The sequence below is a fragment of the Cimex lectularius genome, unplaced genomic scaffold, assembly GCF_000648675.2.
Source record: "Cimex lectularius strain Harlan isolate CLEC.00 unplaced genomic scaffold, Clec_2.1 scaffold81, whole genome shotgun sequence".
Lineage (NCBI taxonomy): Eukaryota > Metazoa > Arthropoda > Insecta > Hemiptera > Cimicidae > Cimex > Cimex lectularius.
In genome coordinates this window covers 1,724,363-1,739,503 of record NW_019392692.1, presented here as the reverse complement: position 1 = coordinate 1,739,503, position 15,141 = coordinate 1,724,363, and the positions used below count along the sequence as shown (strand labels likewise).

General features: G+C 31.8%; 1 protein-coding gene across 2 annotated transcripts; it reads left to right on the top strand.

Annotated features, from left to right (window-relative positions):
• Positions 1-344: 344 nt before the first annotated feature.
• LOC106674338 lies at positions 345-12,657 on the top strand. 2 transcript variants are annotated; one of them, XM_024225947.1, is made up of 18 exons: positions 345-450; positions 516-738; positions 3,600-3,809; positions 3,886-4,080; positions 4,137-4,429; positions 4,487-4,670; positions 7,274-7,484; positions 7,546-7,693; positions 7,759-7,923; positions 9,215-9,399; positions 9,475-9,730; positions 9,795-10,014; positions 10,074-10,250; positions 10,443-10,563; positions 11,601-11,780; positions 11,845-11,924; positions 12,040-12,199; positions 12,282-12,657. In XM_024225947.1, exons 2-18 carry the CDS (start codon positions 661-663, stop codon positions 12,335-12,337), a joined length of 2,919 nt encoding a protein of 972 aa, XP_024081715.1. In that variant the 5' UTR covers positions 345-450; positions 516-660; the 3' UTR covers positions 12,338-12,657. The 2 variants fall into 2 exon arrangements, with proteins under 2 accessions (XP_024081715.1, XP_024081716.1); XM_024225948.1 differs by lacking the exons at positions 345-450; positions 516-738 and adding an exon at positions 2,988-3,129.
• The last annotated feature ends 2,484 nt before the right edge of the window (positions 12,658-15,141 follow it).

Below are 15,141 nucleotides of genomic sequence, written 5' to 3'. Positions count from 1 at the left end.
TCACAGTTTTGTTCAGTTTCAGTTTCTTTTACACGTTAAGGCTTAAATAACTGATATGCATTAAAACAATTGACAAATATGGGAGAGAACTTTTCAGTTTTCATTCTTACTTGTTCAAATTCAATTTGTTTTTTACAATTGGTAACTGTGTTAATTATGACTCAAATGACCAGTTTTTGCCAATTTAATTTATTTGACAAAATGACAATACTGTTAATGTTTACAGAAAGATAGTTTGGTTTCATCTTATATCTTATCTTTTATCATTGGAGAGAAATTGCAAAGCAAATATTTAGGGTGGCTTTCATATAAGGAAAATAAATGTTTGAAGTATTTTACGCAGGTTTTGGGCCGTCTTTGGAATAAAAAAACCACTTTCATTTTAGATCAATTTTGGTATTCAGTGACGGCCCCACCGCCCTTCTGTCTAGTAAAGTTGATTCAATACTGGTAAGTTATAATCATCGTTTCTGTGATGATCGATACCATCGTTGCCTTTACCGCGTTTGTTATAGATTGACTCTGTATCTTGTTTATTAAAGGAGGGAAGTACGTTGACAACTGGATTGTTGTCTATTTTTGTAATTTGTGAAAACATGAAAACGTGGAAAATTTTAAATCCTTCTTAATGTCAATGTGAGAGCAAATGTTTACAGCAATATGGCTTATATTGAAGCCACCAAACGGCTTTGTGGACCGAACTTTGAAGATCTAGTCACTCAAATAACAGGCTTTGAAGTGAGTGAATATTTCATTAATTACATATCAAATTAATTATGTATCAGTGATTTACTTGTTCGTATAATAGCTACTTTTGTATAAAAAAATATTAAATTATTTGAGAGTAAGCGTCTGAAGGACCGGTTGAATTATAAATATATTTCTTTATATGAGAGACAGATGGTTGGTTCGAGCTATTCTTTGCCTAAATTACAAGTAAGGGGACTGTCATGCAAGTACTCTGGATAGCGCTTTTATTAATAGCGTAAGATACTCTCTATAATCGTCAGGTCTTATCACTGTTTTATCTCTTCCTGTCCTTTTAAGGATCTTTCAGAGATTTCTTGTTTGACAATTGTGCTCTGCATGCAGCCTAAGGCCGGTGCCAAACTAGACAGAATGCGACGGAAATTTCCTTTGCACAAGCTTACATTCAAAACAGCCAGGAAATTTCAGTCGTAATGTCTCCGTCGAGCTCTGTTGGTGCACCATCATCCGTCAACTGAATGTTCCGCTGGGTTCCGTCCAAACAGATCAAAACAGTACAAAGTAGAGGGGTGCACCGCACTGAAGACAGACAAGCTTAACAGAAGAGCACAGGCAGTCGGACAGGCAAACTGGAAGTGAAGCTGATCTAGGATTGACGTGGACCAATTTATTGCGGAAATTCAGAACAGGCCCTGTCTGTGGAATTTTAAAGACGCTCTGTCAAACATCCCATAGTATTGGAAGAACTTGACAGGATAGCGTTGAAGTTCCCCATGCAGACAGTGTAATTGACCATGTGCTACCCTTTTCATATTCATTGGATGAATCCAGTGTGCTCTCTTTCTCTTCTGCTTCTCCATTGCCTTGTAAATACACAAAACGAAAAGTGGTTTCACTTTTTTTTCTTTCTCCCCCCCCCCATCACAGACACTTCCATTGCAGTCCGTCTAGTGTGGCGCCTGCCTAAGTCTCTCTCTCTCTCTCTCTCTCCAAGATGTTAGCCACAACTTTGGTGCACAGGATGGACCACAGGTTGATCTCTCAGTTCAGAATTTATAGAGGATTTTTATGAACACTCTTCAGAAATTAATAAATAAATGTTAATACCAACTTCTATTATTTTTATCATGTTATTCTTAATTATACATGTTCTCAATCAATCAAAAATTGTGTATAATTAATTGAGTATAAATAAATAGCTATAACAGCTTTATTAAATTACTAACAATATTCACAATTTAACAATTAAACATTAACAGGCTTAATGACTAGATTTCTTATTTAGTTCATTTAGTTTACTTTATTTAGTCAGCCATTTTTTTCTTTTCATTATTGAAAATACACATTTTTAACATACTTTCTATAGCAATCAAGAGCTCTATTTATGATTACTAGTGTAATTTATACAAAGGTCTGAAATGGATATAATATTATCATGTAAGGTTCTCGTACATACTCTGTTTATGTGTCCGTTTACCTGAATCCTGATCTGTAAAATAAATCATTAGTATAAATAGCTTCATGAGCTTAGTTCAGTTTTCAAGAAGTTTCTTCATTTTTTCCTCCTCAGTTTTTCTTTAAATTGACCTACCGAAGAAGAGCATATCTGTAGATGTAAGCCCACTTTAGGAAGTCTGAACATTGTAATAAATCTCATACTCAAAGACAAAAACTGGATACTTGTATTTATTTTACAAAATAACTAGGTACAAAGATTACTCCTTAGATTAAACATAAATCCATTTATGTTTAATGGTCTAATTGACCATACTAATTATTTACCAGTCACAAAAGCTCAAGTGGTTAGAGCAGTGGCGCATTGAGCCAAAGGTCATGGGTTCGAATCCTGCTCTTCACATTAACTTTTTCATCTCAACCAAGAGAGCCCATAAGGGTCGTCGGTGGCCGCAACGGTTTAGGTGTTGACACAGCGCTCATCACTATAAGGTAAAGGTCCCAGGTTCAAATCCAGCGTCCCTGCATTCGAACCCGACATACTTACAAATGGGCTTTTTTTCAAAAAGACTGGCACCCCGAGGGTTGATATAACCTCTGCTGTTGAGAACCCTCGAAAAAAAAAAGATCTTACATAAAAAGAATAATTAATTAAAACTAATTAAACATAAAGAAAATCAATTCGATTTCATCATCTCTAGAGCCAATTTGTTGAATAAGTTAATTGGTCTTTTAAATTACTTTCTTTGTTGAAACAATAAATTTGAGTAAAAAATTAATAAATACTTTTTTCAAAATTAATTATTAATTTTTTTCCTTAAAAGCATGGTTTTAAGCCAAGAAGATCTCGCTCGGATATATGCTTTGGCAATGATGGATGTAGCGTCTATTGCATAGCCCAAGTCGTGGGTGTATCATACACGATGGACAGCACGATGGTCACTGGAAGTTTCAATCGAAGAGAAGGTTGTGATCGGCCAAAATACAACATACTTCTTACATAAAAAGAATAATTAATTAAAACTAATTAAACATAAAGAAAATCAATTCAATTTCATCATTTCTTGAGCCAATTTGTTGAATAATGTAATTGGTCTTTTAAATTACTTTCGTTGTTGAAACAATAAATTTGAGTACAAACTAAAGTGATAGTTTTATTGCTTTTTAAAATTTTATAAAAAAAATTTACCTGTAATATATAAAATACTTATTTTGAAATGAAGATTTTTTGAAAATTAAAATTCAGTGCCTGCATCATTAAACCACCTTCGTATCAGACCAAATCGTTTTCATTGATACACTATTTGTCATTACTTATTTGTGAGTTATTGTTATTATACAACACATTTTATTTCTAGTTGAAATACATGTTTTAATGTGTATTATTCAGATGAAAGTAAGTCAAAAAATAATGTTTAAAAATTTTATTTTTGCAGAAACACTCGCCAGAATTTACGAGATGTTTGGATTCAGCTTGGCATCACATGTTCTCCCACTATTACACAAGTGTGAATGATCAAGACGTCAAACAACAACTGTTGAGTTTTTGGGATAAATTCATATTTCATGGATTCACTCAGAAAGCCAAAAATCTTAAAATATTAGTTAACACTTATGAAAACAGTGAATATTTCAAACAATCTAATGTAATTTTCCCATTCAATGAAGTTTGTTTTATTGCATTCAAACTTTATTTTATATTTTCATTTTCTTTTTGCAAAGGCAAGAGAGAAGTGGGGTATTATAGATCTACTTATCAAACTCTCTTATAAGCCGACTGATGCGCTTGAAGACGATGAACCTATTTTGTTGAATGATGTCTCTCTAGAAAAATCACATTCAAAAGAAGTACCTGGTGAGGTTCCTTATTTGGGTGGTTATATAAGAGAAGGAAATGAAAAACTTGACTTACTGACGGTAATGTACATACAATAAAACTGGGAACTGATTTTTTGATACATTTTTATGCACAGGATGAGGATATGTCATTCGAATCTGACATATCCTCCTCGTATCTCTCCAAAACCGATCCGCCAACTATTATAGAGGACGCTGATAAAGTTCTAAGTTTATTTAAAGCAGATTGTGTAAAAATTAGTAACAATGACCAAAAGTTAGATCCACTGAGAAAAGCAAAAGACCTCGAGGAATGGCTAACAAAACATTCCCAATACCAATGGTGGAAGAAATGCAGCTATCAGCATGTCCCTAGGAAAGATTGTATGACCGGGCATTTTAGGGCAGAAGAAACATTTTGCTTAACATGGTATACAATTTCAAATATTTATTTAGAAGTTTTAAAAAATGTTATGTTTATCTCTAGGTGCAAAAAAATGGAACAATTGGGAAGGCTAAGCGAGAATATAACTGTAATAAGTGAATACAAACTCCTGAGGGAGTTAATATGGATATTAGCTCATCCGCCTGAAAAAAACACTTATTTAATTTCAAAGAATAAACAAGGATTTTTCGTTAAGAATAATTTCTCAATACCTACCTTATCTCCAGTAAGTTCAGTTTTAAAAATTAATTAAAATTTTTTAGGCTAATTAGGTAATGATTATAATAGATACTAGCAAATTTACAAAACCTATTATATAATTGTGTTTTGCTGAATTGAGAACTCACATTAAACTGTAAAGGCTAGTAAACACTCAGACAAAATCACACAACTTGTGTCTATAGACAAAATTTTGCAATCGCTTGTTCTGCAACTCAATGTAGACAAAAATAGCAAGTCTAGGGTCTCCTTTCTTGTATGGAAAACATGAAACAAATTTATTTATTTATGCAGGTAAATATACCCAGTTACAAGTTATACAAGAAGTTAAACTATGCATGAATAAAAATGGATAATTGAAATATTAATATGTTATATACATATAACAATAATTGAAAATGTGGACATTTTCAACATACCAAACAAATAAAATATTGTAAGTATTGTTTCGTAATACACATATGTATAAAAATATAAAAGAAGTGAGAAGGATGATAAAAATTTAATTAAACTACAGAAAATTATAAACAAATGTAAAGGAAATAATAAGAAAGAATGATAAAAATTAATGAAACAACTGAAATATGTGAACAAATATCAAATGCATTGCTATGATCAATTTTTTTTTAAATGTTTAAAATGACTTAAGGGTAGATAAGAAGTGTCACAATGTAAAGGAAGTGTATTTCTCGTTTCCATGAGTTGAGCAATCAGACTAAATTTTAAATAATTTGTATTATAATTAGATTTTTAATACAATAATTTTTGTCTGGTAACACATTGGAACATGGAAATTTAGCAGAAAATAATTCATTAATTGTGGACAGTCGATCATAATATTTAAGAGTTTTTAAGAAAATATCAGGTCATTATTTTGTCGTTTTATGTTTAGTGGTTGCAGTTCTGCAGATTTCATAATAAGTTCACACGGTGTATCCGAGTATGTTCTAATAATTTTAAACCAGAGAGTGTGAATAAATCGTTGAACAGTTTTTATTAAATTATTTAGTATTTTCTTATGTAACCAAACAATTGAACAGTATTCTAAAATGGGACGGACCATAGCCTTAAACAGTACAATCATTTTGTATATGCATCCTTAAATTTTTTTGTAGTGTTATGTATGAAACCTAAAATTGAATTTGCCTTATTAATTATTAAGGTACAAAGAAAGTAATGTCAGGTTGTTAGAGTAGATGATTCCAAGGTTTTTAATGGTAGTCAGCCTGTCCAATTGGATGTCTTGTATGGCAAAAGTCTAAAGTTGTAAAAGACAACCCTTTGTCCAAGATTATTAACTAACAATCTTACACTTATTTACATTTAATTCCATGCCATTTGCATGAACACCACTTAACGAGTTTATTTAAGGATTTTTGCAGAAGCTCAGCATCATGAATAGCAGTATAGACCTTCAGGGGGTATAACAAAGAGGGAGAAATTAACTGCGTAAAAACAAGGAGAAATATCTTTAATCAATACTAAGAAAAGGATTGGGTCGAGTAATGACCCCTGAGGTACATTTGGTACATTACAAAGCTAATTTTGAGGAGGGTCGGGATGATTTTTTCAACAATAATGAAAGCAAGGGGGCAAAAGCAATTTGACAACTTTTTAATAATAAAGGTTGAATGTTATCCTTAATCCTTTCTAGAATCTAGTGATAGATGTTCCAAAACCTCTTCACCAGTAATGTGCAGAGGAGCTTGGTTTATGGAAAATAAATAAATTGTGCAACATTTCTCAGTGTGTGTGTGTGTTTTTTTTTAAACAGAAACTACGTGCTGGTTGTTTACTTGTTGATTATTTTGTACATTTTCAAATCTACATAGTGGTCTGTGGAAAAGTCAATACTATTGATAGACAATTTTCATACTTAATTTTGCTTATGGGATATTACATTGGACGACTAAAAAATGCAATAAGAAGAGGACATACAATACTTTGGAAGTTGGTAGTAAAAAAATATGAAACAAGCAATGATCCCATGGTAGTGTTTTGTGTATATACCAGTCTCAATTGTTTTGGTATCTCAAAAACTATTTTAGCTAAGGTGTGCAGGTCTGGACGGCAGGATGGCAGCCTTCTCGGATTTGTTGGGGGTCTGTCTGTATGCAAAATTGGCGATTTGTCTATAGACAACTGCGCAATTTTGCCTAAGAGTGTGTACTAGCCTTAACAAACCATATTTTATATTAATCAAAAATCAACAGTTTTATCTAATCATGATCAAGTAATTATGCAATTTGAAGTGTGGTTAGTTGTATCAGTTTTTCATTATTACCATAATAAAAAACATCCTGAAGAAATAAAGTAAATTAATGAACTAGTCTATCATGTTTTAATTACCCACTAGTCATTGTGTCATGATTGCTATTAGCTAATATTTAATTTTTTTAAATGATTTTTTCTGTTTATTTTATAATGTTATTATTTGTATTGTAGGTTGAACATATACTACAGAACGAAATTTTATTTATTAACAGAAACATACTGTTAATAAATAAAATTCCAAGCTTCAGTATATGTTCAACAACCTACAATGCAAATAATAAAAATATTTAAATTGTTTATTTTTTCTCATTTTCAATGTATTTGTTGTTTTTTTAGTTAACATTTCAAAATGTAATGCAGACAAATTTTCTACATTATCTCCCTTTTATACAAGAATTGATGCTTTTCGTCCGAAAAGTGAATTATTTAAAGGCTGGAAATCCAAAGTTACCAAATACGTATAATTCGTACGCTGTGGCATTAGATGGGATTTTAATGGAATATAGAAAACATCTTTTAAAAATTGAAACAGAAGTAAAAAAGCAAGGTTTGTTACAAAACGATTTACTTGATTATTACACACAAAAAATTGTAACTCGGTATTTTAGAAACATATTTTTCATTGAGGAGGTTATATATCGAATTAACAACCAAAAATGGTCATTGGTTAAAATTATTTAAATTCATTGCTTGTATTCATAGACAGGCAGTGTATGGTAACTTCGAGGATGTCAAAAACTGGATGTGCTCTATGAGGTAAAAACACGTTAAACACGAGTTTAAATAAAATGATAAAATGCTTTATATTTTGATTCTTTCAGGTTACTTTCTGTTCTTTATGATCACCTCAGGATTTGTGTAAATTGGAAAAAGATTTATGTGTTCAGACTGTTCCTACATTCGTTTAGATCGTATATGGATATAATAGGATCTATGATGGCTGGAAATTTAAAAGCTGATATAAAAAACGAGTTTGTGGTTTATAGGTATGTCGTTATAAAAANTATATATATATATAAACATACACAAGCATATACAGTAAACCTTTTCAGGGCTAATTAGATTGTATCTAATACCCATGGATTTTTGCCTTTTAAGGGCCCTAGCTGGACACTCACAGTATCTAATGGCCTGAAGTGTATCCAATCTGAAGCGGATACTTTGGTTGTTAATAAAGACCTCCTCACACTTTTCTCCCCCTTCTGTTCACAATCTGGCCTCTCTCTCAAACTTTTTTGAAATTACGATACATTCCTTTTCCTCAAAACCCATTTGGCCACAATATCTATGTCGCATTGGGAATGTCCTTTTATCTACCTCTCATCTTTCCTTCCCAACTCTCTTGCCTGCAAGTGACCTCAGTTTTAGATTTACATTATTTATGTTTACAGTAATTATTAGAATATATTTTTGTTTTTGGTATCCTTATTTATTTTTTATGTATATATTTTTTCAACTCTGAACTCGTGTATATGTAAGTATATACATGTACAGAATTGAGCTAAATAAATTAGTAATCAAATTTATTTATTATTATTATTTTGATTATTATGACTTAAAATACACAATGAAGACTTTTGAGACAAATAAATTTTTAATTAAATACAACTTTTTTTTAACTTCAGTTAATTATTTTAAGTTTTGCTTTTATTATTAAGTTATAAGTTAGTATATCCAAGGAATGTACTGTGAAATTTTGAACAGAATTGGTGCAATGTAAAAGGAGTAGGAGCGATTAAAAGTAAATGCTTTGAAATTCAGTGCATAATAAAAAATAAATCAAGTTGGGGGTGATGTAATGATAAGGCAGGGGAGCATGTGTTAGTATCCAAAAAGGTTAATACGGGCATATGTCGTATGGGCATTTATAATATACCTTCAGTCACTGTTTCTCAAGAGATTATATTATTACAATTACATTCTGATTAGATTTAATTTTTTTAAAATATTAATAATAATTTGTAAGATTCTGATGATGGTGATATCAAAGAAACCTTGGTAAAAAAATTCTTAATTCTTCTTTTTTCATTTATTTTTGGAATACAACATGTTTTGCTGGGTGGGATGTGGTGGAATATTAGAGTTCCTCACAGACCCACCAAATTAGGGTAGGATTTTTCTGTGAGTGTTTTTGCTCTTGAATAAATGTATTTATTAGAGTGAAAGGTTGAGTATATGCTTTTGCATTCAGCAATTTTTTGCTTTTTATAATATAGTAAAAACTAAAATACTCAAATACATAACTTATTAGTTGTTTTTTTTTAATTTTTGTTAAAGGAGTGGATTAGAAAATTTCTCAATGGAAGTAAAATTTTACAAACAATTTGTGAAGAGCTTAGGAGGTAATTCACTTACTTTTTGGGAGCCATTCGTACATATTTGCTACAGGGCGCTGTCATCAGTACATTTCCTGTCTCAGCTTGGAAATTATTCTGATTTCTGTAAAGCTCAGCATCATTACAGTTAGTTTTTCAATTATCCAAGAGTTGTTATCTGAGAAATTTTCTTGTTATTTAAATTAATTGTATTTGTAAAAGGTGTCCTTCATACTACGTTTTGCCAACAATTAGAATGTGTATTACTTGGAGACTGTTCAACAAAAGATGAAAAACTCGACAAATCTGATCCATATAAGTGTTTAGCACCATTTTTAGGCCTTAACTCAGATCTAGTATACATTAAAAAGCCACAATTCTTCAGGGATACGATAATGTTTGGAGACATTTTCGATGAAGTATTTGAATGCTATAGAAAACCAATTAAGCCCATATTTAAAAAGACTGACTTAGAGAAGTAAGTTTTATCATTGCTGTCTAAATTGTATTAAGTATTAAAGTTAAATTCACTGTTTCATTAGTCTTACAGAGAGACTCGTAGAAATGAAACTTCAATCCCACCTCACTGATGTCACGATCCAAGAAGTAGCAGTGAAAACAATACAACTTTACATGGAACCCGCTGGATTCATCTGTTCTATTTTACTGAACGATTACAAATTATTAGAGCATTTTCGCTCTCTGAGAAATGTTTACTTCCTTCAACTTATACATCCATTCACAGATACATTGTATCAACTGGTACACATATTTTTTTCCATTGTTAATTGTTACATGTTTTTAACAATTTATATTTACAGATGCGTGAGGAAAAACAATGGACTTATAACTGGACAGAAGAACTTAGAATATGTATAAACAAAAATTATCCAATGGCTATAGCTCAAAAGTTCAGCTTTTTGATAGGACAAAAGATAGCCTTGATCGAGTCTGATAATATTTTAGAACTTCTAAGCTTAGTTACCTTAAATTACCAAGTAAGTTGAAAAAAAAAATCTTCATGAAAAATGTACTAATGTGCCATGTTATGCGAGCTCATTCCCACTTTTAGGTTTTGACTGCAAATATCTTATCTTTCAATAAACTTAATATAGGGTGAAACCAAATCATATTTTCTCCAGTGAGTGCCCATTTCATTAATTGGAAATGTCATTTGCTTTATTTTCCAGGTAGACTCCGAGCTCCGGTTAGTTATTACTGAAAAAATCCTTGAGGAGTATAACGACCTATTCAGATTTCTTTTACAACTCAGATTCGCTTACATTTTAATCCTTTCTCTCCGTTTTAATGGTATGCATAACATCTATCTTTGTCATTTGAATTGTGTGACACAAGTCATATAGGGGCTACGCTAATATTCAGTTTCCTTTTAATAATAAATGTTGTATTCTTGAGATAAGCAGCCCATCTAACATAATTATAGAAACTGAAGCAAAATTATTCACTAATTTAATTATTAATTGTGAGTGTTTCATCTCCTTTTACAAAAATATGATTGATTTGCTGATTATTTATTTATATAAGCTCAAATCTTCACTTGAATGTACACATGATTACACATGTACAAAGTTGAGCATATCACTTCTTTCAATAATTACCCACCGATGTTGGCAATCCAAGGTTGAACCAAAGTTTATCCATCCAACCGTTGAGGTCAGTCCATCATTTCAGTTCCCAATGCATCTGTTCCTAATTATAAACCCATTCATTCTCAAATACATTCTTTTATATTTACATACCATTCATTCTTAAGGTGGTAGAGTACTTGATATTCCTCATTTATAACTAACCTGATTGAGGGTTGATGGGGGTCCTCAATATTCTACCATCCGCCTTCTCACATTACACATTCATATCAATAAATACATTTACTTTCAACACATGCTATGGACAAAAGCTATCAGTACAATAAAACATCCTACAAGAATCGGAACTGGGGACCCAATACTCGCTGCCATGCTCAAGCACTATTCTAATATCAGTGTAATCCTATACAGTCTCCATGTGGTGCCAAGAAATTGCACCCTTCAATTTGGTACAACACATTGACCAACCTTTCTTTTCATGCCAGACACATAAAAAGACGTGCTTTGACCCAAAAGTTCGTCTGTCAACTTAGCTTGGCTATCCTTAATCGGGTGAGAATGACTTCTTTTATGAGGTCCTCCTATCAACAGTGCTGTTGATATGTGACAGCTTCTCTGCCAATCTGGCCCACCAATTCTGCCATTTTCTTTTTGATGATTTCCTTTCAAAGTGACATCAAACATTTATAAAATATATTGATTATTAATTTCTAACAAACTTTTCATGTTTTCAATTTCAAGATCTACAAGAAGACAAAAACAATTATTTAATAGTCCAATCGCTTTTTTCTCTGAGAATGTGGCTCCTGCATACAATGACCACCTTGAACCATCATTTTTGCAATGTTAATGAAGCAGAGTTTGAAGGGAAAATTTTGACAGCTTGTAAAGAAGCAAGAGACCTACACACAATTCAAGCTGGTCTGTTATTTTACACCTAATTTATATGTTTTATTGCTGCTAATATGATTAATTGTTTTTTTAGCACATACTGAATTTATTATTAGCTATAAAAGACACTGCTTTTTAACTTCTAAAGATGTTTGTAAAGAACCAGTGCAGAAGGTAAAATTTTATTTGTGAATTATATTATCTAAATTTAGTTTCTATGACATACTTATATTTAATTTAAAAAACAATTGAGTTGTTTTATGATTACTAAATTATTACCTATTTTTAGATATTCAGATTGTGTCACAGACTTCATCGTATGTGGTATACAGAAGGAAAACATTTGCCCATGTATGAAACCATCAAACAATTCGAGAAGGACTATTTGACTACTATTGAAAACTTTTCCGCCACGTTACATTTTGCAAAATATTCTGGCAATGAAAATTGTATGTTTTTTTGTTCTTTTATTTTTTTTTATTGTGCAAATCAAATACTTGGAAATAAATTTACATATAATTTTTGTTTCAGTTGCTCTCCTATTCAATGAAATCTCCAACAACCTGGCTGTTGAGAACGTTGCATGAATTGTTGTTATTTTAATAAAATGTAATTTATTAAAAATATAAAAAAGAAGAATTGTCATGCTTAACATTACAAAAAATTGATATAATGAAATTGCCAACGTGGCTGTGGAAATATTTTCATAAATGGTTATTCTTTAATTAAATATAGCTTACATTTATAAAAAGAAAAAAAATCAAGGTTAAAATTACTTTTGAAGGTTGTTGCTTTATTGTTTACTGCTAAATTATAATATCCTTGAGACTGATAAATGTTCTGTAATGCGCATGTGTGTATGTGTATAGATTGTTCTCTGCTTGTAATAAACATTTAATTTTTTAAATTTTCGTTTTAATAAGAGAAAATACTGGCAAGATTAAACCACAAGCCCTAACCATATAATAACAAACTAGTGAAGGAGGAAAAACCTTTAGACAAACTGGTCCAAAATTTATTTAAAATGAAAGGACAATCATTTGAAGGCAGTGATGTAAACTCCAGCTGTGTGATTCATTCACACAGAATCACCCTCAGCAATACAGATGGGGGAGGGGTAGCCGCAACGGTTTAGGCATTGATACGGTGCTTATCACTGCAAGATAAAGATCCCAGGTTCAAATCCAGCGGCCCTGCATTCGAACTCTACATACTTACCAATAAGTTTATGGGCTTTTTTTAAAGAAACACCAGCACCCCAAGAGTTGATATTAACTCCGATGTTGTGATCTCCCATAAAATAATAATAAAACAGACAAGTCCTCATTTGTCCTCTTTTACATTCAAAAACAGAAAAATGGACATCTTCAGTTCAATATTGGGTTTCAAGTGATACCATGACTGCAAAGGTTAAGTGATTTATCCAGACGGATAATTAAGACCATTAAGGTAAAGTAAAGAGGGCTTTTTTTCAAAAACACAGGCATCCCAAGGGTTTATATAACTTCATAGTTCAATAAAAAAGTAATAATAACAATAAAAAAATTGATACTATGTACGTGTCATGAATGTACAGGGCAACATATGTACAGGAGGAATGAAAACCAGATCCATTGAAATTCTGAAACCTTTGCCTCAATACTTAACACTTCTTGTACCTTTTTTAATAATAGATTGTACTGCTTTTGAGAATTAATTTAATTTTGTGGACAGTGCATTATACTAAATAGCTACTATATTTAATTTAATTATTTTTGTATAGTTGTTTTTATAATGTACTTGATTGTTTTATCATAACATTAGCTTGCTTAGAAAGTAGTATCAAGCTTACATAGCACTTGTGCTATAATCATTTCTATTTATTTTTTATTACACCCAAAAGGATTTCTTCAATAAAAATCACATTTATTTATTACAAAAGAGTAAATTGAGACTTCTGCCTACTTGTAGGACTTAAGTAAGAAGTTTATTATGTATCTAACGTAGTATAGAAATTTTTCTTTGTCAGATGTGTAAAGGGGGGGTCTTATATCTCGTTTATGAAATTTTAGGCCAGCCTAGCATAGCTTTTTTTGATTTGTCTGGCGGGTTTTGGCTTCTCGCCATCATCAGTAGTAGGTTAATACTACTACTATAGCAGAAAGTCAGACGTTCGTTAACGACTAAGCTACAGGTTAATTTTTTTATTTAAAACGTTTATCTACTCTTTATTACAATTAATGAAATCTATGCGTTAACTAGTGAAGATGGCAAAATGCCGAAATCGGTCTGACAGATCAAAAAGTGAGATACGCAACCAGGATGATCGTGGAGTTATTTAAAAACTTACAAAAGGACACGATTGACTAAATAATATTGTTATGGAAGAGGACAAGAGGAGGGAAAAGAGGCGCCCCTCCGAAACATTAGAAGAGAACCGGCGGCAACACTGGGACGGTTGGCAACGCTGAGGGGTTGGTGTTGACGAGAGGGAAGAACAAAGAAACGGGACTAACGGTAGTACGCACGGAGAACTGCGCAGTTGTGGTTGTTTGGGACAACGGCGTTTTGTATTCTAGCGACTTTAATTAAATTACTTTATATCAAATTCTATTTATTTTTAATAATCCTTACAATATAGACACACCACTGAAGATGACATTGAAACTGATGGACCAAAAAGCGAGGATAGACAGACCAGAATGATCGTAGACGACGATTCATATCCTTTACCCACTTATAAATGGCCTGAATCGACAAAATTACACAGATACGCCACTGAGGATAACGAGGAACCGAAACGCGTCTAACAGACAAAAACGCACGGATAGGCAGACCAGGATAATTGTGGACGACCATTCATATCCTTTAAAAACCTATAAAAGGACACCCTTGAAAAAATAACAAACAGACACACTACTGAGGCTGACGAGGAACCGAAACACGCAGTCACCTCATTTAAGATTATTGGAAATCTAACGAGTCTAACACATAAAAAGCGATGACATGTAGATCAAAATGATCTGAAACGACCGAACTAATTTAAAACAGGCATGAAGAAGCTATTACAATTATTAATTTTCGTGTACATTCTTTTGCATAATTTAAACAATCAAAATGTAAATGTGTCTTTAAGAGAAGCACATTAATAACGATCTTGTGATATTTCTTCTTTAGATCTGCAGGAAACCAATAATTTGATCATTTCTAATTATTTCTGCTTATTATAGGGTTTCTTGATTTGTCAGGAAGTTCGACTTCTAGCCATCATCAGTGGTGGGTTTGTACTAAAACAGCAAGGCATAAATACAAAAATGATCATTAATGACCAAGAATACAAGTTAATTTTTTATGTTCGTTTATTTAGAAGATATATGCACTAGTTATTAAAATTAATAAAATCAATGAAAAC

Bases quoted from the DNA above. Each gene is read 5' to 3' on its own strand.
- LOC106674338 (XM_024225947.1), top strand. From the start codon at position 661: ATGGCTTATATTGAAGCCACCAAACGGCTTTGTGGACCGAACTTTGAA. The intron at 4,671-7,273 runs GTAAGTTCAGTT...TTGTTTTTTTAG, and splicing joins CAATACCTACCTTATCTCCA to TTAACATTTCAAAATGTAAT. The intron at 10,251-10,442 runs GTAAGTTGAAAA...TTTATTTTCCAG, and splicing joins TAGTTACCTTAAATTACCAA to GTAGACTCCGAGCTCCGGTT.